Genomic DNA, 24022 nt, shown 5'->3' on the forward strand with positions numbered 1-24022 from the left:
AAGCGGTGGCTACATAGACTGCCAATGGAAATGAAAACTAATGTGGTCTAGGGGACGAACAATCTGGAACCATCTATCAAAATTATAAATACACCTACCCTTAAGCTCAATATCCCTACTCTTTGGAATTTGCCCCTGAGAAATAAAAACAGTAATTCGCAAAGACACACAAACACATTTATAAATAATGACATTACTTATAAATTAAATAAAAAACCGGAGGCAAAGTGAACGCTCACGGAAATAAGAATGACTGAATAAAATATAGGCTACCATACTGCAGAATAAATAAGAATGAAATACGAGGTGTACCAGCTAACTCCAGAGATGTTTTATGAAGTATTGATGAGCCAGAAAAGCAACACTCAGGAAGGGTGATTAATGGGACTCCAGCTGTGTTATTTAAGGGAGCTTGCACATGTATGTTGTGTGTATTTAAATGAGTACAACTGTAGATAGATGGTTTTTCTAAGCAAAAATTAATATATAGAGGATTCCGAGTTACTACAATGAGTTCTGTGGAAGGGAAGAGGAGAAGGGGATTACAGGTAACATGGAACTAAGGCATCTCCTCCCCCGTCCCCTTCACTCCATTTACAAAGGCAGCTGCTCTCTGCCAACTGTTCCCACTGTCTGCAAGGGTCTCTTGAATCTGGGCATGAGATGTCATCATCCACGCTACCTTCTCTACCCTCTCATATGACCATCTGGAAGGAACAGCCACAGCCCTGACAGACCAGATGTGCTCAGTCAGCAATTCCCCTCCACCAGTAACTATGGATGGGTCAGCAACATCTGCACGTAGAGAAATGCTGAGGTCCAAAGCAGCAGAAACAGGGGGAGTCTGCCTTCCTCTCTGAGGTTTGGGCTGGGCTCAGTTCTCATGGGCAGCCATTGTTACAGGCCATAGTGAAGGGTTCTAACTAAAGGCCTCAGCATATAAAGATGGCCACCCCAGGCCACAGTGCTCAGGGAGATGCTCTCCAGGCTCTGTGCCACAGTTTCCTAAGAGTACCACAGGGAAATTTCTGTGGGCTAGTTCCCCCTGATCTATTTTCTGAGAACTGTGCCTTCAAGAGAGTTCCTTCTGCTGCTGAATTATTCTCCTCAGGTATCCACTCTGCTCCAGCCTGCACCAAGATCACTGGGAAAATGTGCGCTTTCTTTCCCACTGGACACAGAGATGCTACCCTGGCTTTTCATCTTAGCTCAACAGCCCCACTCTTCCTGTGGGCAGCTGCTGGGCACCACCTCCTGCATCTCCTGGTGCCAGGGCAGCCGCTGGTCCTCAGAAACAGCAGTTTGGACAAGATACAGGCAAACGCCCCAAGGAACACTGGTGTTACCTCCAAGAGTGTGCAGGAGACATGGGATAGTGTGGGATGGGGGTGGAGGCAGCCTGAAGGTTCTTCTGAAACCTCAAGGGGAAATTTCATCCTCTAAAGAAAGCCGACTGCCCCTCCACTGCTGTCACAGAACATGGGTGGGCACAACCGCATCCGTCCTGGGCTCCTTCCCACCCTTCTCTAGCACCAAGACCCAAGGTTGTTTTCATCGCCGACACAGACCTTCCTGGAGAAATATTAATGTTTTAGGCTCCATGTCATACCATTGCAACATCACTGAACCTGCACAGCCTTGACTTGGGCAGGGAAGATGACCAGATGCAAGCATGCTGTCCTCCAGAAGACAAGCGGAACACAGCTTGCTCATGATCACTGCTGGGGGGGGGGGGGGGGGGGGGGGGGCTGCGGGCTGGCATCCACTACTGGGCAGGCTAGAACCTTTACAGACTGTCCTAGGCCTCCAGGGAGAGAGGAAAGTCAGGAACTGTGGACTTAAACCTCTGCCCTCAGGATTTAAGAGCCTGGGCCTGGAGATGTTCCTAGGGAAAGCATTCATGGACAAAGACAACAGTGGGTCCCCGGTGGTTCCCAGAGAGGTGGGGGTGAGGTTTCCAGTCTCAGCCCCCTCAGCTCAGCAGCATCTGAGCTGAGCTTCAAGGCTCTGCTGACAGCCGCGCAACGCCGGTCCCCAGCTTGCAGCCTCAGATTGGTTTTGATAAAATGGAGACATGATCCATCAAGGAGTACCACCCTGTCACTAGGAGAATCATAATTTCTCTAGAAGTGTGACCTCCTTACTTCCGCTGAGCACAATTAGAGGTGTCTTGTAAGAGCTGGGTGGCTCTCTCTACTGACACATCAAAGGAATGGGCTAGAAACTGTGGGAGGTTTGAAGGATTAAGGTCAAAACCAGCTCCAGCCCTCCAGCGGGGAGGCACCCGGCACTGGGGAGACAGGCAGTGTCCTCCCTAGCAGCCTTCCACCACTGCCAGTTGGACCCCATGGAGCAGAGTCCAGAGCAGACCTCAAGGGGTGCTTTGCCCTCACTGGCCCAAACAGTGCTGAGTCTCAGAATGCCCCCTTTTTTCCCCCGCAGCACAGAATTCACAAACATGTTGACCTATCCCGTGTTTTCCTAGCTGTTTGTTCTTTTCTCAAAGGTCCTAAGATCACAGGGAGGCATCCAAGAACAATACTGGGGAGCTTGCTCTGCAGTTACAGAGGCAAGGCAGGGGGTTCCAGCTGAAGGAGGGAAGGGACGGGAGTGGCCATGGGCTGCCAGCTGGCTGCTTAGGGACAACTGTGGCAGCAGGCTTTGTTCCTGAACCTGGGAACCTCAGGGTGGGAAGTTCCTGCTGGGCAGTTGAGGATTCCTGCTGGGTGACTGGGGCACTGGCAGCTTCTCTAGGCTCATGTTCCAGTCAACACTCACATGGTCAGCCTCTCTCCCCTTTCTGAAAAGTTTAGATTTCTAAGGCAAACAGCAAGGCCCCAAGGACGGGATGATCTGCTCACAGGAGGACAGAGCCACATCCAGCAAAGGTCAGTCCCATCTTCCTAGGGGGGTTTTCTCCCAACACCTGCCCCTCTCTGCTGCTCCAGGGCCTCTAACCAGCCAGAGAAAAGCCTGGTTAGGAGTCTTGGCCCTGCTTTGAGTCCTGGCTCTACCTCATCAGGCACTTGGGCTGGCTTTAGGTGCGTGTATGAACAACTTATGTCATAAAAAAAAACCCTTTATTTTCTCATCAGGAAAATGGAGCAATATAAACATCAAATCTATACTAATTGTGAAGGTCACATGACACTGCATATGGCATGCTGAGCATAGCACCTGGCACATTGGGTACACCTGATAATGCTACACATGCTCCAGACACCTGCCTTGCTGTGCCCAGTCCCCGTGAAAGCAAGCCCTCAGTACCTACTGCAGTATTCTTCCTTCAGGCTCCCTTGGGTTGTGTTCAGACCCCCTTGTCTAGACTCTGGGTGCTGAGGGCAGGGTGAGGCCAGCTCTGGACAGCTGCTGTGCTAGAACATGGAGGGTTAAGGCCTTGACTGGCACAGCTCCCGCACACTACCCCAGCTAAGCTCCACAGAGCTAAGAGTCCCAGGACCCACTTCCCTGATGCACCGGCAGGCAGGCTCTGCATGCTCCCACTCTGCGAGGTTTTCTGGCAGGTGCTGCAGGCTAGGTTACAGGTTTAGGGCCTGTGAGCTGTGTTCACTGTTGCTGCCTCAGCTCTGAGACGCTCCTTTGGGGTCTAAATGCCTAGAGCCCACTCCCGGCTCAGGCCACCCGTGCTTGCATATTTATTTGTTAGTTCATTCCTTCATTCATTAAGTAGGCGTGTGGGTGAAGCTGGGTCATAGCACGTGTCTAGAGGTCAAGGAAGAATTTCCAAGAGCTGGTTTTCTCCTTCCACCATGTGGTCCCGGGAATTGAGCTCAAGCTGTCCGTCAGCCTTGGCAGTGGGTACCTTTGCCCACTGAGTCATCTCACGGGACCCTCCTACCTGTACCTCCAGACTGCTTTCCATAAGAAGCTTTACCGAGCCACTGAGGGTCTCCATTGCTAGGTCCTGAACTGGTCCCATGTCTTCTTTACCAGAGGATGTGGCCTTCCCTTTACAGTACCACCTGGCCCTGTGGGCTACATCTGCCTAAGCCTTATGGGCAGAACAATAGCCAAGTACCACCCAAGCTCAAAATTCAAAGAAAGGCCTAAAGGCAGGGGCAGGTTCTGCCTAACCAGAACCAGAGAGGCCTAAATCTCCACATCCAGGGTGGTAGAGAACACACCACAATCCTGACCGTCTCTGACTCCACCATGTGCCTCGGCAGAGCGTGTTGGTTTTCACACCTCCAGACTGTTAGGAGACAGTCACCCTGAGCAGTCTGCTCACTTTCCCATCCCACCTGTCCCTATACCCCACTGTGAAGTCCCCTTAGCCCGGCAGAGCTCCTTAGATTCCAAAGTGAAGCTTCCTCTGAACTCCTTCATCTCTTGGGCTTGCAGCTAAGATTCATCCTGTCCCAAAGAACACACCAAACAGAAACAGTGGAGCTGAGAGTCAGATCAGTGGGGAGAAGAGGGATGCTCCATGACAGTTCTGCTGTCAACCGGCCCTCTGATGCTGTGCAGGTGGTTACCCCTCTCTGGGCTTGAATTCACTCAATGAATAGAGTGATAATCAGAGGTGCTGTCCAGTCCTGGAGGCTGGCAAGTCCCAGAGCAGGGCACTGGTGGCCTCTGTGTCTGGTGAGGACTCCTTGCTAGCTCACAGACAACTGTTCTTGCTATGTCCTCAGGGCAAGGCAGGGGAGGGAGCTCTGGGTCTCTTTTCTAAGTGCAAATATCCCTTATGAGGATTCCTCCCTCATGGCCCAATGATGCCCCAAAGGCCCTGCCTCCTCAGACCACCATCTCAAGAGTTAGGATTTCACTGGGCGGTGGTGGCGCATGCCTTTAATCCCAGCACTAGGAAGGCAGAGCCAGGTGGATCTCTGTGAGTTCAAGGCCAGCCTGGGCTACCAAGTGAGTTCCAGGAAAGGCGCAAAGCTACACAGAGAAACCCTGTCTCAAAAAAACAAAAAACAACAACAACAAAGAGTTAGGATTTCAACATATGAAGGGGGGCAGGCACACAGAAACTCATTTTATTTAATGAGTCTAAAGAAGCCCAAGGGATTGAGGTTAAAATGCAGATGGGTGAAGGGAGGCTCTGCCCCTTCCTCCCAGGCTCTACAGAATGGTGGATCTCCTCAGCTCAGTTACCAGCCAGAGACTGTCCCATGCTGGGTACTTTGTAGTAGGGAGTATGGAGGCTCAGAGGGATGAGAAGGGTTTGTTTCCACAACCCTTCCCTGAGGACCAGGCTCAATTCCATAGTAAGAGCTGGAGAATTTGAAGAGGCAACTGCCAAACATCACAAAACAGCAAGAAAAAGCTGTGAGGAAAGAAAGTCGTTATTTTAAATTATTAACTACCGTTAGCATCTACAAAACCTGACTGCCTTCCTATCAACATGCTCCCCCTGCCATCCTGGGGCCAGGGAAATAAAAACACCACCACCGTATTCAAGGACATTGAACTCAGGTATTCGGACACAAGAAACTGAGGCTGTGAGTCAGGAGCCTGGACATCTCCCTAGCTCTGCAAAAGATTGCTGAGGTGACCTTGGTTCTTTCTTCTCACTTTGGTCCAGTGCAATAGATCAACAGATGATGCCCATGTTCTCATTCAGAGGTGACAGCCCACTAGTCTACTAAATGGGAATGAGAACCAGATCCAGTCAGTTTGAACTAATTCCACCAGTATTTTTAGGCGAGACTCAACTTTAAGAGCCCCTTCTTCTTCTGAATGCTGAAGGTAAGGAAAGAATAGACAGGTCCCCACTCTTCACAGTGGGTGAGCCCTTACTCTCCAGAACAAAGGGCCTGCCTGAAGCATGCCATCAGCATCCACTCCCCAGGACAACCTCTGTTGGTGGCAGATGCAGGAAGCTAAGAGATCACGTCTTCAAACACTAACAGGTCACTGACTGACCTGCTCTCCAAACCCACCACCACCAAGGTGGCTGATGTAATTAGAGTGGGATTAGCCTCCAGATCAAGCATTCCTCCTCTAACTGCTGAGGTTTAGGGGATTCTGGGAGAGCAAGAAGTACTACTCTGTGAATCATTAGCATCTCTGTGTAACAGAGAACTCTCACAGGGACATCTCTGGAGGCAGATGACGATGAGTGAGTTCAGAGGCTGGAAGGGCTGTGTCTGAAGACACTCGTCAGCTGAATTATTAATGAACTTGCAGCACTGATCAGGTTTCCTGTGACAGACAGATGGCTTGGTGAGCTGATAGTTCTAAGACCAATTAAGCATGATAGTGGATTCTGAGGCAGGGCTGCAACTATGAGTATCTTAAAACACCCCAGAAGCCACTGCAAGGAACCCACAGCCTGCCTTCCTGGACACTGGCATGCCCACTGCCAGAGAGTAAGGCTTTAGGTGCTGGTCCCTAGCTTGGACGGAAGCAACAGCACACAGAGCAGAGTGTCCTTCAAAAGCCCGTGGCCCTGGGACTCCACAGATCCTACGACCTTGGAAAAACAAGTGTCTCAGCACAGAAGTCACCTGGGTCTCATAAACAATGCATCAGTTACTTTTCTGTTACTGTGATAAAAAACATATAAAAGAGTTTATTTTGAGCCAAGCAGTGGTGGTGCATGCCTTTAATCCCAGCCTCAGGAGGCAGAGGCAAGTGGATCTCTGAGTTCAAGGCCAGCCTGGTCTAAACAGAGTGAATCCCAGGAAAGCCAAAACTGTTTCACAGAGAAACTCTGTCTTGAAAAACAAAAGTAAAGAGTTTATTTTGGCTTATGGTTCCAACGGGCTAAGGGTCCATCACAGCCGTGGAAGACATTGAACCACTGATCAGCATGGTGGCAGAAGCCGAAAGCTAGGAGATGAGTCCCACTTCCAACCACAGGCTTTAAGCAGAGAAAAGACTGGAAGGTGACCAGTGTGGACTCTCAAAACCCACCCCAGAGATGCACTTCCTCCAGGAGGCTGCACCACTCACCACACAGTGCTACCAACTGAGGATGAAGTGTTCACATATCTGAACCTCTGGGGACTCCTCCACATTCACAGGTTCAATGGCCATTGATTGATTCAAATGTAAATTGAAAAACTGAAGAGGGAAAAAAAACCCAACCAAACAAAAAACAAACCAAACCTGTACTGTACTGAACACACGGATATTTTCCTTGTCTTTAAACAATACAACCTACCCATTACAGACACAGCACCGCCCCATGCTGAATATTCTACGAACCTTCAGATGACCTAGTGTGTGGGTGGGGTGGGGAATGGGGAGGGTATAAGGAAAGGGATGCCATTTTACATAAGGGACTTGGCCATCCATGGATTTCAGCATTCCTGTGTATATCGGTGTGGGGGCAACTGTGTACATAATCCAAGCTTCCCAGGATTGCCTGATTACAAAACCCTTCCCCCCCCCAAGGCATGATCTGCAATTGGGAACTGGGGGTCCTAGACCACAGATCTTGCTTGCAGATGGAGAGAGAAGGCCAATTACACCACAGACCCTTCTCCTAAGAAGTGACCTCAAGACCAGAAAAGCGGCCTCCTGTGTGGATATGGGAACAGTGGCTGCTGTCGCCAAAGGCTAATGGACTCATTGGCTAAACTATCCTTCCCCTCGCACCTTACCCTGAATAACCCCTAGCTTTGAAGGCTGTAGGACCATTACAGGTAGGGACCACCTTCAGCTGGCGGGCACTAGGGGTAGGCCTTTGAAGGTCATACCCACCCCATTTCAGGCAGTTTTCTCTGCTTCCCATCCATCCCAGCATATACAGCTGCCATCTAACACTCCTGTCACCACAGAAGCTGCCTCTGCCACCTTACCTTCCCCCTGGAATGGACTGAACACCCCCAACACTGTGGGCCCCAATAAACCTTCTTGCCTGGAGTGTTTCTGCTGGGTACGTTGGCATGGTGTGGAGGAAAGCAGACCCAGGAAAGTGGCTGCCTGGACCCAAGGAGCCAGGGGCTGAGAAGCCTGGGTAGTTTTTGAGAGCTGGATCCAGCCTTTGAGGCAGAGCAGACTAAGCTGGCTAGAAGGAAAGGGGCCCCTTCTAACACAGTGTTCCTAGGGTGCTGACACCACAGAGTCCTGGCCAGCCCTGGGTCATGGGATGGTCTGCTGTTCGGGTTCTGCCTGTTCCTGGTCACAGTGCTGTGGCATGGAAACTGAGATGGACGCTTAGGTGTGGGTACCCGAGCTATGGTGTGTTCTTAGAAAATAGAAGGAAGGTTCCAGAGGGAGGACATGCCACTATAGGGGTATGCTCCAGGTACATGTACTTAGTGAGCCAGGAGTCTAGAGCCCTGTGCCCACCCCTCCCAGAACTGTCCTCAAAGGGACATGAGGTAGGGCACAGAGGCCCCCCCCCCCCATGGTCACTTGCCTGCTGTTCACACAGCTCCCTCTTTTAAGCTGTTTGTGGGAGGACTTGCAGGTCCTAAGGAAAGCAGTCCTTAGGGGTCCCCGCGTTTTCCCAGGACTGTCTACTGTAGTTGCTGAGTTCAGGGGCGTGTCACATGGACAGGCTTATGCTACAAAACACACTTCATCATTTAAGCTTTTTCTTGGCTTCTCAAGACACTAAATGCTAAGCTGAATTCTCAGTGAAAGCAATTAAGACATATTCCAGTTTTGCTATTTTTAAAATGCAATGCATCTGCATGTGTTAAATATACCTGTATCTCTATGCCACTTTAAAAACTTTACAATGGGGCCTGAGATATAATAAAATAAGTAGAAACATATAAATTAAAATTTTGATGGAAGCAAGCTTCTGGCAGCGCTGTGGCACTCCTTGATACATGAGGAAGGACCAGAAAACTGCATTAGGAACAGCTGCTTTGCAGTCCGCAAATGAGAGACATTTGGTAGGGACAAATGACCCCCCCCAACCCCCCACTCCACTCCCCACACAAGCATGCAGCCAGGAGGCCACTTGAAACGCTTGGGGAGGCAGTGTGCTGAGCCTCACCCCAAGCCTCAGACAGGAAGGTGTTGGAAGATGGATTTCTGCTCTCTGGGAAGGAGCCCAGGAGCTGGACTGTACCTTTCGATTTGACATTCCTTGATTACATGACGGTCTTGGCAAAGAAAGCAGGCAGGGACAGAATGCCTTCTTAAGCAAAGGAGACACAGAAAAGCAGCCCTGGAAGGTTCTTCCTCTTTTCCTCTATCCCAACACCCTTTCCTGAGGAAAACAGGCCTTCCAAGCCCCACACCCATCAGCCTGACCTGGCAAATGGAAGCTCAGCCTCCTGCTTGGCTGTCTCTTACCTATCACTGCAACAGCGTACAGGCTACTCCTGGCTGGTCTGGCTCTGCATGATGCAATAGGACATTAGAAAGCAGGGGGGCAAACACTCTCCCAGGGAAGCAGAGAGAAGCTGGCCTTTAGTCTCCACGGGTTCTAGCTGTAGCTCCATTGCTGCAATGGGCCCTGAGGCCATCTGACCAACTCTTCTCCCTGGGGGTCTCTGCAGCATGGGAGGCCTGGGGGTGGCACCCCAGGGAACTGGGATACGTGGCCCCCACAGTAGGTCTTTGCCTCAGGAAAAGCCTTCTCTAACACAGCTGCCCAGGAAATCTGAGCATTCAGAGATCAGACCTGGAAGAAGAGACGTGGAGAGGGTGGCAAAATGAAGCTGAAATGGAAGCTCTGGAATTATCGAACAGGGGTGAATTCTGAACTGTCTCAAATGGATCCATGCAAAGAGATAACTGTGGAAATGTGTTACTTTCTATGTGTGCCATGATGGACTGCCAGCACCGTTAGAAGCTTCAACACCAACAAGGCTTTCTCTTCCTGTGTGGTCAGGGCCCACGACACCCCACAACTGTGATGGTCCTGGGGAGGGGGCAGCACACAGACACGCTATTGGCTGACTTGGAGATGTTCCCGTTACTTTCCAGTGTAGGGTCTAGGTCTGCTTATGCAGGCACTGATGGTTCAGTCTGAGTAGCAAGCACCTGTCTTGTCCTCAGGGCCTCTTACGCCAAAAGCAGGTATCACCATCATCCACTACAAAGTTTAGGGCAAAGCATGTCCTCAGTTCCACGGCAACCTCCTCCTACCCAGCTCCCTTAAATCTCTTCCGGGCCCACCTGGGCACAATTTCACCACTTCCAGTCCAGTTTCCATGTTACCACCACCAACCCTCCTATAATGAAGATGGCCTCCCCAGGCACTGCAGGGTAATGGCCAAATGTCTCTGTCTGGTTAAAGCCCCCCATGCCTGCCTTCTCCAGCCAGACCTCAGACCTGCACACCTGATACCTGGCCTGAACTCTCATAGTCCCTGAGGTCCACAGCCCCCTTAACCCAACATTCCCATTCTTCCTAACCAACTCTTACCTGCCATCTAGTAAGTCACTTCTTCCTGGTTCTCTCTATCACCTGTGGCAGAGTGCAAGGTCTTTCTGATGTGTTTGGGGACCTCCATCACAGCCACTAGCCTGTCCCCTCTGACCCGATTTGCTCCTCCACTGAACTACATTCTTGGCAGTCTCCACTTCTATCTGCCTCTTCAGAGTTTAGAACCCTGGCACATCATAAATGCTGGTGTGAAACATTGACTGACTGACTTTATAAATGAATGTGCCAATACTGCAGGGCTAGCGCAGCATCCCAGTGGGAAGCCAAATGCCAGCAGTCACTTCAATTTTCTTGGGAAGTAAAAAGGCAGCTGAATCATAAAAATTCATCTTTAAAAGATGGCTTTATATAGCTCTCTTGGCATTTACATTCATTCACCCCTGGAAAAAGCACAGTGTGTAAGAAAGGCTGTGAGCTCAGGTATAGAGGGGTAGCTTAAAGGACATCTCTTTCCATGAAAAGTAGAGTTGGGATAGGCACTGAAGTCCTAGCCTGCAAAACACACCTTCCTTACTACGGCGGTTTGGGGTGTTGTTATGGTTTTATTGGCATACAATTCACCTGTGTAAAATGTACAACTTGGCGAGTTTCATCATATTCCCAGAGCTGGTTATCTACTACATAAATACTTCTGGAACATTTTCATCACCCCAAGTCACTTGCCTTTGCAACCATGTTGGCCCCTTCCAGACATTTTGTAACTGAAGCATATACTGTGGTCTTTTGTGCCTGGCTTAAGGCATCCTAATGCTTCTGAGGTTCATCCGTGTTTTAAAATGGACAAACCTTTATTTTCATTTATTTATTTATAAATGAGTTGAGGTTTTGTTTATTTGTTTGTGGCAAAGTCTCACTATGTAGCCCTGGCTGTCCTTGAACTTATTATGTAGACCCCATTAGCCTTGAACCCAGAGATCCAACTGCCTTTGCCTCCCAAGTACTCGGATTAAAGGCATGCACCACCATGCCCAGCACATTTTGTCTCTATGTTTATGAACTGATGGGTACAGGACTGCTCGTTTTGACAATTATTAATAACACAAATGTGAATGCCCACACAAACTCCAAGTTTTATGTAGGCATGTATTTTTTCAGTTCTCTGGAGAGCACATCATAGGAGCGCAATGGTAATTTCATGCTCGGTTCTGAGGACTGTAGATGGTTTCTACAGTAACTCCATCTCCACTGCCCTAACACAGCAAGCCAGAGCTTCGGCCTCCCCACACCCTCCCCAGCACTTGCTGTGGCTCTGTTTTCCTGACAGCCATCTTAGAAGGCAGGCCTTGGTACTCTGCTGTAGACTTGAGTCCCATTTCCCTGATGACTAAGGTGTGCCTCTTGTCAAGAGCTTTTGGCCATTTGGATGTCTCTCCTGATATTCTGTCCACCCCGAAATATTCAGTATGATGTATCCCCATCCCCAGGACTTCTTAGCAGATGTGTGTGTCCTTCCTGAGGGCTGCTAGGCACAGCTCCAGCATCCCTCCCAACAGGTAGGGGTCAACCTCTAGCACCTGCAGAGACCACTCTGTGGCTGTCCTAGGTAATAACAACTCCATCACAGATAGGGCTGTGCAGCCTGCTGTCATCTGTAAGTGACCGGGATGGTGGCATGATGGGAGACAGAAATGAGTAAGGGTAGACAGTGAAAGCTCTCACGAACTTTACAACCGAGCCGTGGAGACAGCAGGTAGAGCAAATGGACGCTTCTTCAGAGTCATAAGCAAAGTGCTCCAGGAACTGAGCACAGGAAAGAAGGGACTGCAGCTGTGGGGGAGGTGCTCATAATCTGGAGCTGGTGAAGGACACACCAGGCTAGGAGTCCCTGGAGGCAGGAAGCTGCGGTCCCACAGGTTACCCGAAGGCATTAGATGAACATTTGCACCTCTGAAAATGTGAATAGATACACTCACGTCATCACAGCTCTCAGTGAACACCATTTCAGGCCATGGAGAGAGGGCAATATGGGAAGAGAAGGTGGATAGACCAAGCTGAAACCAGAGCACAAGGGGCCTTCACGCTGTACCAGGCGTGGTTCTATCCTCTGAGCTGCAAAGGATGAGGCATAGCTGAGCCCAATGTGGCAGTTGCCAAGGTTTGCTCAGCTTAGAGCCTACAAATTCAACACCACAACCAAGGCCCGTGAGTTCTCCAAGTGGCAACGTGTGGGGACCTCCCTGCAGCCTGAGCTCAGACAGACAAAGGAAAGGCTGCCTTTTCCATAACCTGTTACCCCTCCATCACTGGGAACCTCTGACTGTAGTACAGGCATCTAATACCAAAGATCTGACCCTGACACTACTCTGTCACCCCAGAAGTTCTCTTAGCCCTGCCCCCACTTCCAGACAGTCTTCTGTGTCCACAAGTGTTCTGTCTTAGCATCTGCAAGGTGGTTAGCTGTTTCAGTCAATCCTGGCCCCACATCCTCATCAACACCTCACAAGCCTGGGCAGCCTTGGCTTTGCAGCCAGCTGTCCTGAGCTAAGCGGACACATAGCATTTGGCTATTGATAGCATAGCTATTTCTGCAACTGCAGCAAAACGCACCAATCAGCAGTCACAAAAAATGGCTTTGGAATCTGCTGCAGCAGGAAAATGCATGTCTTCAAGCTCCACTCCACACATAAGAAAATTCTCCCAGGAAGGCCCGCCCAGCTCATTTTCACACTCTGCCCTCCCCTATAGTCACACATCAGTCATGCAAGTGAGAAAGGGGCATCTCCTTTTTCAGAGACCTCCCTGCCCAAGAGTGTGATATATCTCCACACTGAGTGTTATCAGTGACCCCGACACACCCAAACTATTTTTACCACAAAAGATGTTAACATGACATCAGAGGGAAAAGGAAGCATGTTGTGCTTGATGCCTGCCCCGCCCCCTTCTCTAGATTTATGACTTCGCACAAATTCTGTAAAATGGGGACACTCTCTCTCTTGTCCATCCTCTATGGGCCTCAGCAGACAGAGACAGAAATGAAAAGAGATGTCCAGAGAGGGGGTCAGAATCAAGCAGGGCCAGAAGATGTTGCTGGAAGCTATGAGGCTTGGAGGAGCCGGCTATGAGGACTCAATGGGACCACTATGAACCTGTTACACCCAGAGGACCAGGGTGAGACACATGGACAGTTTCCTGTACCTCTGCTTCCTCGTCTATACAGCAGAATAGGAACAGGGCTGACCTCACGGAGTCCAGGAACTAAACATCCAAGTGCTTGGGACAGTGACTGGCCTTGTGTTGCAGTCATTAAGTATAAGTTAGCACTGCTACAAAGTAGACTCTGCTCACCACTAATCTAAGCTGAACTAGGGGCACAGAAGGCCTTTGGGGACACGAATACATCAGCCTTCACTGGGAAGATGATGTTGTGAGCCTTCTCAAAGCTTCTGAAAGCAGGGGGTGCCAAGTTTTCATTCTTTTTTCTTAGAGGCTTGTGACTGATACCACCCTGGATGTGTCTGTGAGGGTTTAGAGGGGACTAAGGGGAGGTGGTGCCTTCGATGTGGGTGGCACCATCCCATAGGCCAGCATAGGCCCCCTCCAGTTCTTGACCAGTTACAGACTAACTCATCCCTGCTGTGACGGACTAAAGCCATGAGCTGAAACAAGCACTTCCTCCTCTGAGTTGCTTCTCTCAGTATTTGTTCACATGCACAATCCTCTCCTAGTCAAAGCTGGGATTTCTGGTTAATGGATATAGAAGCAGCTACATTCTGCAAACTGAATGTTCTTGAGTTCTAGTGAGATTAATTTTAGAGTAAGCCATCCCAAAGCCCTGCGTGGGGTGGAAGAGGTAGTCAGATGACAGCGTGGCACCATCCCCGGGCCCTGGTAGAATCAGGCAGATCACAGAGGAGCAATAGGAGGAAGGCAGCGGAAGTTGGGGGCCCTTCCTGCTGAGCTGGCAGCTGGCTGCTGGGACAAAAAGAGGAAAATTATTTTTCCTGAATGGCACAGAGTTAGAGCAGCTGACATCTGCAAGAAGGCTTGGCCAGCCCTGTGGAGGGAAGAGGGCCCATGGAGGGCTCTTTTTTTCTACAGTAAGAATCCTGTAAGTGATTAAAAGTTCTAGAAGTGTGGTAGGCAAACATGTGACCAAAAGCCCTTCAGTAGAGACAGTTTCTTAAGTGATAGCATCTAGTAGTAGAACACATCTGTACCATGGAAATCAGTTGTTCAATCTCTAGAACCAGAAGCATTCCATGTTTAAGTATCTCTGCTATAGACAGCAGTCACAGGCAGAGGTCTGCTGTTTAAAATGCTCTTAGGTGTGCAGAAGGTCACCCAGCTGCACTGGCTCTTAGGCCCAGCACCCTTACTTTTCTAGTACTCGTCCACATTAATGCCCGGCATTCTTTTATGTGACAAATATTAGTTCACTGAACTCTTATAGGCCAGCATCCCCTTGAGAAATATACTGGCACACAGACAACGTCCAGGGCGCACTTGGGTTAAACAGCTAGGGCCAAGTCACACAGGTAGGTGAGTGGCAGGGCTGGCGTTCAAGCCCAGGCAGTCTGACTGCAGCTTCTGTCCCTGACTTCCCCACTGGACTCAGAGCATGCCCTCAGCAGAAGTCTGAGAAAAGAGAAGGAGTAACCCAGTTTCCAACATGGCAGCTGGGCTCTTCCCTTATAAATGCTGAGTCCCCCGACTTCCAGAACCTCCCAGCAGGCCAGGATCTCCAAGGCCCCTGCCGAACAAAGCCACACTAGGACTCTGTGGTCCGAGCCCGAGGTTTTCAAGGCCTCTGCAGGTACGTCTAGACGCACACCACAGGTATCCAGCATTCAGTTCACTTCTACACCAACATAAAACTCAAGTTAAATGACAACCACACCACTCCATTGGTCTCAGAGCAGCCGCAGACAGTCCTGGAAGGTATACCAAGTGTCCCACAGCCTTGAATTCCAGCTGTCAGGAAGCTCTAGGGGGCAGAGCTCTTGGAACTCACAACAATCAAATATACAGCTCATACCTGGCAGGAAACTCAGACGGTATCCATCCTGCACAGACAGCGGGGAGAGCAGGCAGCATGTGGGGTCAATGGTTTAGGAAAAGGTGACAGGACATGTGGGGATGGCCAAGCCAGTCCATCATCCAAAGAAATGACAGACCCACAGAAAATCTGATTCGATTTTATCCTTCAAAAGAAGAGAGAATACAAGTGAGGAATTGACACAGGGGACTGTGCTATGGGCAGCCATGTCTTGGCAAGTCTCAACAAATCCAGATCTCTCTACTAGATACCACCCAACCCAACACCGTCATCCTCTGTCCCTTCTCCAGACAGCCTCTGACATCCTCAAGTCCTTGCTGGTCCTCTCATCCAGAACAAGAGCGTGACCCTGCCTGGTCATCAGGACCAAGTGAGCTTCCCTGTCCAGAGCAGGGCTCAAGCACAGGCTGGTGGAGATGAGTACTGCCGGGAACATGCACACACATTCGTGTATCAGGAACTGACCATGTCAGCCTCCAGGATGCCAGGATGGGCCTCAGGAGGACACAAACTCAGACTCTGCTACCCAGGTTAAAAAAAAAGAAATGTGTATATGCATAGGCTTGCTTCAGAGAGGCCTCTTTCTTGTCTCTGGGACATAGTGCCATGGCAGAAGGCCGTCCGTCCATATTTCCAACTGGCCAGTGCTCCAGAGAGCTGGCAAGAAGGAGTTCATGTGGGAAGGAGATCTCAGCCCTCAAAGGCTAACCCGAGCAAACAAGAGCTTCCCAGGGAGGAGTGCAGACACGATCCCCATACCCAGAGACCACAAGCAGAGACAATGAGCAGCAGACATGGGGAGCAGACTTTCAGATTTAACATACAGAAATGAATTCCGGGGGCTGGAGAGATGGCTCAGTGGTTAAGGGCATCGTTTGCTCTTCCAGAGGACCTGGGTTCAACTTCCAGCACCCACATGGCAGCTCACAACTATCTATAATTCCAAGAACTGACACATAGACATATATGCAGGCAAAACACCAATGCACATAAAATAAAAATAAATAAATTATTTTTTAAAAAGAAATGCATTCCCATGAGTTTGTCCAGCAATAAAATAATGGACTGCTTTAGAAGTTATCAGGCCCCATAGCAGGACGTGACTAAGCAGAGGCCAGATAAATCACGGATGCTGTAGGGGAGAGGCTGACATGAGAGAAGATACCCTTGGGTATCCCATTCCTGAGACAGTAATTCTATGGAGAGAAGCAGCTGGGCATGGTGCTCACACAGGTAATCCTAGCACTTGGAAGGCTGAGACAGGAGAATTGCTGCAAGTTTGAGGCCATCCAGGGCTACAGAATGAGTTCCTGTCCAGCCTGAACTACCATCTCTCAAAAAACAATGATATCTATGAAAAAAGAAAGGAAGCTTGAACAGGAAGGGAATTCCCAAGTCTACTCCCCTCCTCCTCCTCCTCTTCCTCCTCCTCCCCCTCCTCCTCCTCTCCCTCCTCCTCCTCCCCCCCTCCTCCTCCTCCTCCCCCCCCCTCCTCCCCCCTCCTCCTCCCCCTCCTCCTCCCCCTCCCCCTCCCCCTCCTCCTCTTCATCGGATGTCAGCAGCCCCAGCTCCAGCATTAGTTCCTTCTCTCACACACAGTGATACCAAAGTTCCAAGAAGGGGGACAGCTGGGAGGGCCAGGTCCCCTAGGAACGAACCCATTCACATACTCAGCTCCTAGATGGGCTGGGGGTGGGGGAGACTCAGCCATTCTCAAACAGAGGAAGGAGTCAAGGGACTCTCCGTAATCAATAGTAAAAGGCTTGTATAAAGGAGTTACAAGGCGCTCAATTCAAAACCAAGCTCAGTCTGAACACTTGATGTCTTTGTAATAACCAAGTCTGCTGCTAACCTGGTGGTACAGGGGCTGGGAACTGAATCTCCACGCCACTTTGTCACTAGGAGAAATGAAGTCACGGAACGGAAGCCTGTGTCTGCGGTGGCCATGGAGCCATCTTAAGACACCTGTGCACACAGCCCATCACATTTAGTCCTTCCCACATGCTGTTTGCCACAGGTCCCTTTTACACACAGGCCACTGTGACTCAACGATGCTGTCCATGCCACACATGCACACACCCCAATCTTTTATGCTGCCTAGGTTGCTATATAGTTCATACAGAGAGATATTTGGCAAAGGAAAGCAGGCCGCAAAGGATAGCCTTCTGCTATGCACAGTTGCAGCGTGTCCCAGAGTCCACCTGGAGGAGGTCTCTTCTGCTAGGCTACAAGTCTCTGGAGGACAGGACCAGTTTCTCTGTATAGCAAGACCTTCCACAGATACCTAATAAGTTTCCTTTGTGGGCTCAGAGCCCAAGCCTGCAAGTGCAGTTCTAGCAGATATGACCACCAGAGAGTTGAAAGAGACCTTTCAGCAGAACGTCTTTGTGGTTCATCCAAGGTGCATCTCTGAAGATGGTTCTGGCATGGTGCTGGAACTTGTTTACATCCATTTTCATGGCTATAGTGAGATACCTGAGGCTGGGTTCCACTATAGACTTTATTTAATAGAAACTGGTTGGCTCAATCTCCATTTATTTTTTAAAGACAAGCACAAGGACAGGGGCCTGGAAATTCATCTGCCAGGGTCAGGGACTGACCTTCTATCTTCACATCCTACTTTATGAATGCTAAGGGATAGTTCTGAGGAAGAAGGGCCACACGCCTGTGTGTCAGTCAGGAAGCCTTCCAGAAGTACCAGTCACGTGAGCATCCTGACACAAGACAATGTGGAGAGACACAGCAAATGCCAGCAGGTGAGATGTCTCCTATCAGCTGAGGAACTGGCAGGCAGAACGGCAGAGAGTTCACGTAACTGCTCAGCTCAAAGCCAGTGCCAGCAAGTGAGCCTCACAAAAGAAGGCTTGAAAATGACTCTTTTAGATTTGACAGCACGATGCCTGGGTCTTCAAATAATCTGGGAAGAAGAAGTGTGTAGGAAAGAGGTCATCTGCTGTTCAAAATGCCTGGGACTCCATGGGAAGAACTGTGGACTAGCCAGAGCACTAGAATGCAGCCCATGTCTGTATGTGTTAAAAGTTCACCAGAATAAACAGTGGAAAAAAAAAAAGAGAACTATTCAGGAAACTAGCAACGTTTAACAAATGAAGGCTGAGTCAGCACAGGGTGCTCATGGCATATTGTTATGTGGACACAAACCAAACTCACAAGAATGTAAGCAGGAGTTGTTGGGCTTGGCTGTACAAATCTGTAATGGCAGCATTGGAGAGGTTGAAGCAGGAAGATTGCAATTTTGAGGCTAGCCTGCATTTTCTCAAGACCCCACCTCAAAAAAAAAAAAAAAAAAACCCAAAAATAAAAATAGCAGAAAGTTCATTGATACAATAATAAGCTTACAGATTAAAAACAACAACATAATCCTTGTGTAAGCAATGAAAATATATTTTATTTCTTGTTAATAATTACCTTTTGCTTGTCTGTTGTTTGGTTGGCTTCACTAGGGTCCATCTACACATCCCAAGTTGACCTCAAACTTGCTTTGTAGCCACAGAACTGGGTTCATAATCCCCCTGCCTTAAGCCTTCCAAGTACTAAAATTATAGGCATGCACCACCACACCACACTAACACTTATTCCACATATTTAGTCCAGGAGAAAAGACACAGTGGGGCTCAAACCTGAAACTAACATCCCCGAGAGCCGGAGATGGAACAAGGGCAAGAGGCCTGGTCTGAGCTCTGGAAGCAAGCAGAGCAGCCAGCTCACCCACCACAGGGCAACAGGGTAAACAGGCAGGCAGGCAGCAGATGGCAGGCTGGAGTGTGGAGGCAGGGGCTGGCGCCTGCTGGAGTAGTCACCTATCCCAGTTCCCTCCACAGAGACTCCACAGGACACCTCCTTCTCCTTTACCCCTGGGTTTCCAGTACCCTCTTGGGATGTTAAAAGTTTCAGAGTCTCGTTCCTGTAACAGGGTCAGCTTCTGCTCTGCAGATACCCCCGCCACCTTGTTTAAAGTGTGCAGTAAGAGGACAATCTGGTGTGTATGCAGATGCTGAACTGATGAGAGTGATTTCTTTGGGGGAGGAGGGGAAGGGAGAACATAGAATCCACACAATCTTAGTGACGAGGAAGCTAGAATTTATAGTTTCTCAGTCTCCCCAAATGAGAGGCAAGTAGGCTTGTATGGCAGGTAAGAACTTCCTCAAACACATTACCTTAGCTCCAACTTCACATGCGGGGGGACACGGGCTTGGGGGCTAAGTGACTCCCACAGCATTCATCAGCAGCTGAGCTAGGACTCAGGTTGACACGGGGACTTCCAGGAACTAGAAATACATCATCTAACGGAACCCCATCAGCTCTGCTGTGAACAGTCCTCTACTCTCCACTTCTCTGCTAAAGAAACTAACCTCAGAGACATTACCTAATTTCAAGATCACATGACTGCAGAGCAGCAGCAGTGGGGATCTATCCATGGCCTCCTACCCAGCACGCCCCTGCCCCTGAGAGCCCTGTACCAGTTTCAGGGAAGGAATAAAGGAAGTGCAGAGAAGCTAGAGGGACCTGCCCATCCTAGCATCTGGAAGAAGGCAAGCTGGCACAGGCCCCCGATGAGCAGCCATGTGATCCAAGAGGCTGAAGAAGGGATACTGAAACATTGACACAAAAGCCAATTCCTGCTCTGGCCACAGCCTCGTGGGGCGCCTGGGCTTGTTCCAGGACACAGTGGCCTGCGGGACTGGTGGATGCACCAGAAGCTGGTCCCTACCAACAAATCTGCCATTGAGAGGCTCCGCAGGGAGCCAGCTCCAGGGCAGACAGATGATAGACAACTTTGCCGCACACACAGGAAAAACAGAGGATCCTGTGACTTGCAGCGCCCCCTCAGCTAACCAGCTTCTGAGCCCAACTTGATGCCACTGCCTTTACATAAGCTGCACCAGCTGTTCCTATGACATCACACTAGAGTCTATAGGACGCACACAAAGAAGGCCCAAGTGCTTCTTGCATATCTAATGCTCCCACAGGAAGCCATCCCAACGTCCATGTCTCTAAACTTCAGGTGTGGGTTTGGAGAGCAGACCTCAGGGTCTCTTTCCCTTTGACCACTCACCCCGTCACACAGAGCACCACAGAGAAGCTCATCGGGGTCCAGTTCAGACGAAGATACCCAGGAAGGCCAGAGGAGGGAAGGGCAGCATTCTACACAAGATGACCTTGATTCTCAGATGACTCGACCAAACTGTACCAGGGACCCAGGGAGGAAAGCATCCTTTATCCTTACTCCAGCATTTCCCTGTCCAGAAAGCAGTCTGTTCGATGTGTTTGTGGGGGAAAAAAATGTAAAAAGCCATTTGTCAAATGCATGGTGGGAAACACTTCTCCCCACCCTCCTGGAAGCCTGAGACATTTCACGACTCACAATGGAGGGGAAGCCACCATAAAAATGACTTGCTGTGTGTCCTTTGAAGTATAGTAACTGTGGGACAAGTGAGTATAAAACTCACACAGCTGGGGGACTGGAGCCTATTCCTGCTCAGTGAATTTCCAGAACCAAGTGCACTTGCTTAACCAGTCACGTTGCACCCAGAGCTGCAGCATTCTGTTAGCCGTTTCAGAGCCCGCTTATAACAAGTAACTTGTCCACGTCACATCAGGCCACTTGGGGAGGCCTCTGAGCACCAGTTGTTAGGGGAGGGACTCGGCAGGCAGTAGACAGGACTGATGCCTAGGCTGTGGGTCCCCCATAAACTGTGTTGCCCACATCTAAGGAGCAGGGGCCCAGTGTCCACTCAGGAGAAGGGCTCAGCTTCACCTGTACTTGTGTGAGTATCATTAACTAGACTCTTCTCCCCACTTTTCCCTCCCATCACCCAACCCCCAGTCTCCCTTCCTGACCCCCAGCCTGGTGAATACTCCAAAGCAGGGGCAACTATCAGTGATCTTTCAGGTCCCTGGGCTCTCTGGTTTCCATATGGATAAAGGCCATGTGCATATACACACATACACATAAGCCGTATTCATGGTCAATGAATTCTCAGGCCCAGCAAATACTAAACACATACACTGTAACAGGTGATCCTTGGACAGAGGAGTGCGGGACATTCATTTGCTGCCTGGACGTCTTTAATGACCTTTAGGGATGGTTTAAGGCCAAGGTCAATGTCTGTTGATTGTGCGGCATTCTTAAGACTCTGCCAGCAGCAGGTTCTCATGGTTCTCACTGCACACAATGAAAGTAAGGGAAACTTAATTGGAATCTTCCACCTTTCAGGAGTTTCTTTTGGGAAGGCCAGATAATTAAAGTGATTTAAGTTCTACCGTTATAAAATCCTAGTGCTGCAGAAAACAAACTGGCCGAGATGATCTGTAACAAACGTGATGAGGTTTTAATGTATTATAAAGAGAAGATCCAACTAGTCTTGCGGGTGTGGCTGATGTAACAGTTTGTAACCAGGCAGTCTAAATGTTCTAGGGCCTGGGTCTCAGCAGGAGGGGCTCAGTGATGAAGGTCAGCAGTGTGAAGAAGCTGTGAGCACCAAAGCTGGAGGAAGAGGAAGTCCTCTGCTCTCCTTTTTAAAGGGGTGCCAACGTCTCAGGATTGGAACCCAGGGCTTTACATTAATATTCTTGTTGCCTGCCGTGGTGGCAGCCTTTTGTAGGCAACATGGCAGGTATTCCTCTGGGGAACCTGAGTCAGCATTATGTAAGGGAACCAGCCCACAAAGCCCCAGGAGTTCTCAGCTCATGAGGCCCTGGCAGGAATTGCCTGTTATGTGATCTGAGACTCTCAAAGAGCCACCACTAAACCCAGCCTGTCTTTGCCCTCCTTCTGTGGGGGGAAAACTCACGTTCTGAGTCACCAGATGCCAGGGCCAGCAGCTCTCTGAGGACTTCCAGCTCCCAGCATTTGAGCCAGCATAAAGGCGCTGGAACAAAGGGCCCCAGGTGTCCAGGGAAGAAGGATTCCGGGTCTTCCGGAGCAAACTTGACCAGAGCTGGCTTTGAGGGAGGCGGTCAATCAGCCAGTCAGAGGTGGGGGTGGGGAGGGTGAGTCAACCACCCGGAACACTAAAGGCTCAGCTGTGAGACTAGCTTTGAACCCAAACCTACTTCTGCTAGTCTTTCTTACCTCTTTCTCCCTCTTTGAACGTCATGTGTGTGCAACATGTGCATAACCATTGCAGGGGTGGGGGGAGGGGAGGCATAAAGCACCACCGGATCCCCCTGCCCTGTCCTCAAGACCTGAGCTGGCTTTGGAGAGCACCTCCTTGGTTTTTTTTCCTGTGAATTTCAGCACCCGTGTTTGCCTCAGTAGAGGGCCATTTTGTTTTGCCTCTCACCATCTCCAGCTACTGCGCGTTCCTTTTTACTGCTATATGGCACTCAATTGAGTGGATACATTTTATTTAGCCATTTTGCTGTCAAGAACATTTAAGCGGTGCAGAGAACATTCTTGAGCATGTCTCCCGGCTTCAGTTTACAGGAAGTTCTCTGTGACAGACTCTTGACAAGGAAGTATTACCTTGGGAAGAAAGTGCCTGTTTACCCTGATCAGCACATACCCATTGGTGTCCCAGGCTGCTGCTGCTGCTCCCTCTGCACTGTCCACCCACTCTCCTTAGGTGTGACGGGGCCGCTGTGACATGAGGTCAATGAAAACCCAGCTCTCCAGGCTGGAGGGGAAATCCTGACACCATGTGAGACGAAGCCTAGGATTCTAACCCTGTGAGCTTAACCAGAGTCAACAACCTGAAAAACTGGGCTTTAGAAGGAAAAAGTCCCAGAATCCCCCACTCTTAAGAAGGCAGCCTCTCCAGCCCTGGAGCAGACCCCTCCCTGTCAGTGCTATCACCTGTCAGCCAGGAAGTGCAAACACGCTTCTGAGTATAGAAAGACCACATGCTGCTGCACCCAAGCAGCCGGGAGTGGGAGAGAGAGGGCAGGATGGAGGGTCCTCAGGCTGCCTCCAACAGCCATCACCTACCTGTACACGGGCTGCATCTCTCTGGCTATGCCGATAACGGCACCCGGCAGGAAGTTGTCAAACTCCTGGAACAGCTCTCGGATGTTGGTCTTATACTTCAGGTCAAGGTCCAGCTGAATGATCCGCAGGATCTCTGGAGAAGTAATTTCAAAAGAGGGCAGTAAGACTAGGTATGCTACTGTACCTCTGTAATCCAGCTACTCACTCGGGAGGCTGGGGCGGGGGACTGAGATCTGAGACGGTTGGGGATGCACAATGACCCTCACAAAATAAAAAATGACAGACACAGGCCCACATCCTGGGAGACTTGGCACCTCACAGAAAGTAAAGAAGAGAACCCAGAGGCTACCGGCTTGTTGCTGGAGTTGTTGAATGCTTCAAAGTCACTTTCAGTGACCAGAAGCCCTCTCTAACGCAGAATCCTGTTCAAATCCAAGGGCCCATATGCCCATCTAGCAGCCTGCTGACTAGGTGTGTTTCACTCCCAAAGTGTCTGTCCTGGATGGCATGCACCATGGACACCCTGTGTAAAGCTACGGCATCCAGGTGATTTCACTTTGTCACAAGTGTCAAAGACTGCCACACAAGAGGGATAAAAGATACTATCATCTCAGGCCTGGATACAAATGTCCTGCAAACCTCTGTGAGACTTCTTGGGAGAGAGAGATCTGGGCTAGGTCCTGAGTGTGGGCAGGAGCGGGTGGGTAAAGTAATGTCCATGTCCACCATAGAGCACTGAGGTGCCTTCAGC

The 24022-nt window shown here is 50.0% G+C and overlaps 1 protein-coding gene across 1 annotated transcript in view; it reads right to left on the minus strand.

The window, feature by feature from the left end:
- Positions 1-24022, minus strand: part of Xxylt1 (xyloside xylosyltransferase 1) — a 141015-nt gene that overhangs the window by 30200 nt on the left and 86793 nt on the right. The window contains exon 3 of the mRNA XM_036204030.1: positions 23272-23404. Coding sequence (XP_036059923.1) covers positions 23272-23404 — 133 coding nt within the window. The remainder of the gene's footprint in view (positions 1-23271; positions 23405-24022) is intronic.

The sequence above is a fragment of the Onychomys torridus genome, chromosome 12 (assembly GCF_903995425.1).
Source record: "Onychomys torridus chromosome 12, mOncTor1.1, whole genome shotgun sequence".
Classification (NCBI taxonomy): Eukaryota; Metazoa; Chordata; class Mammalia; order Rodentia; family Cricetidae; genus Onychomys; species Onychomys torridus.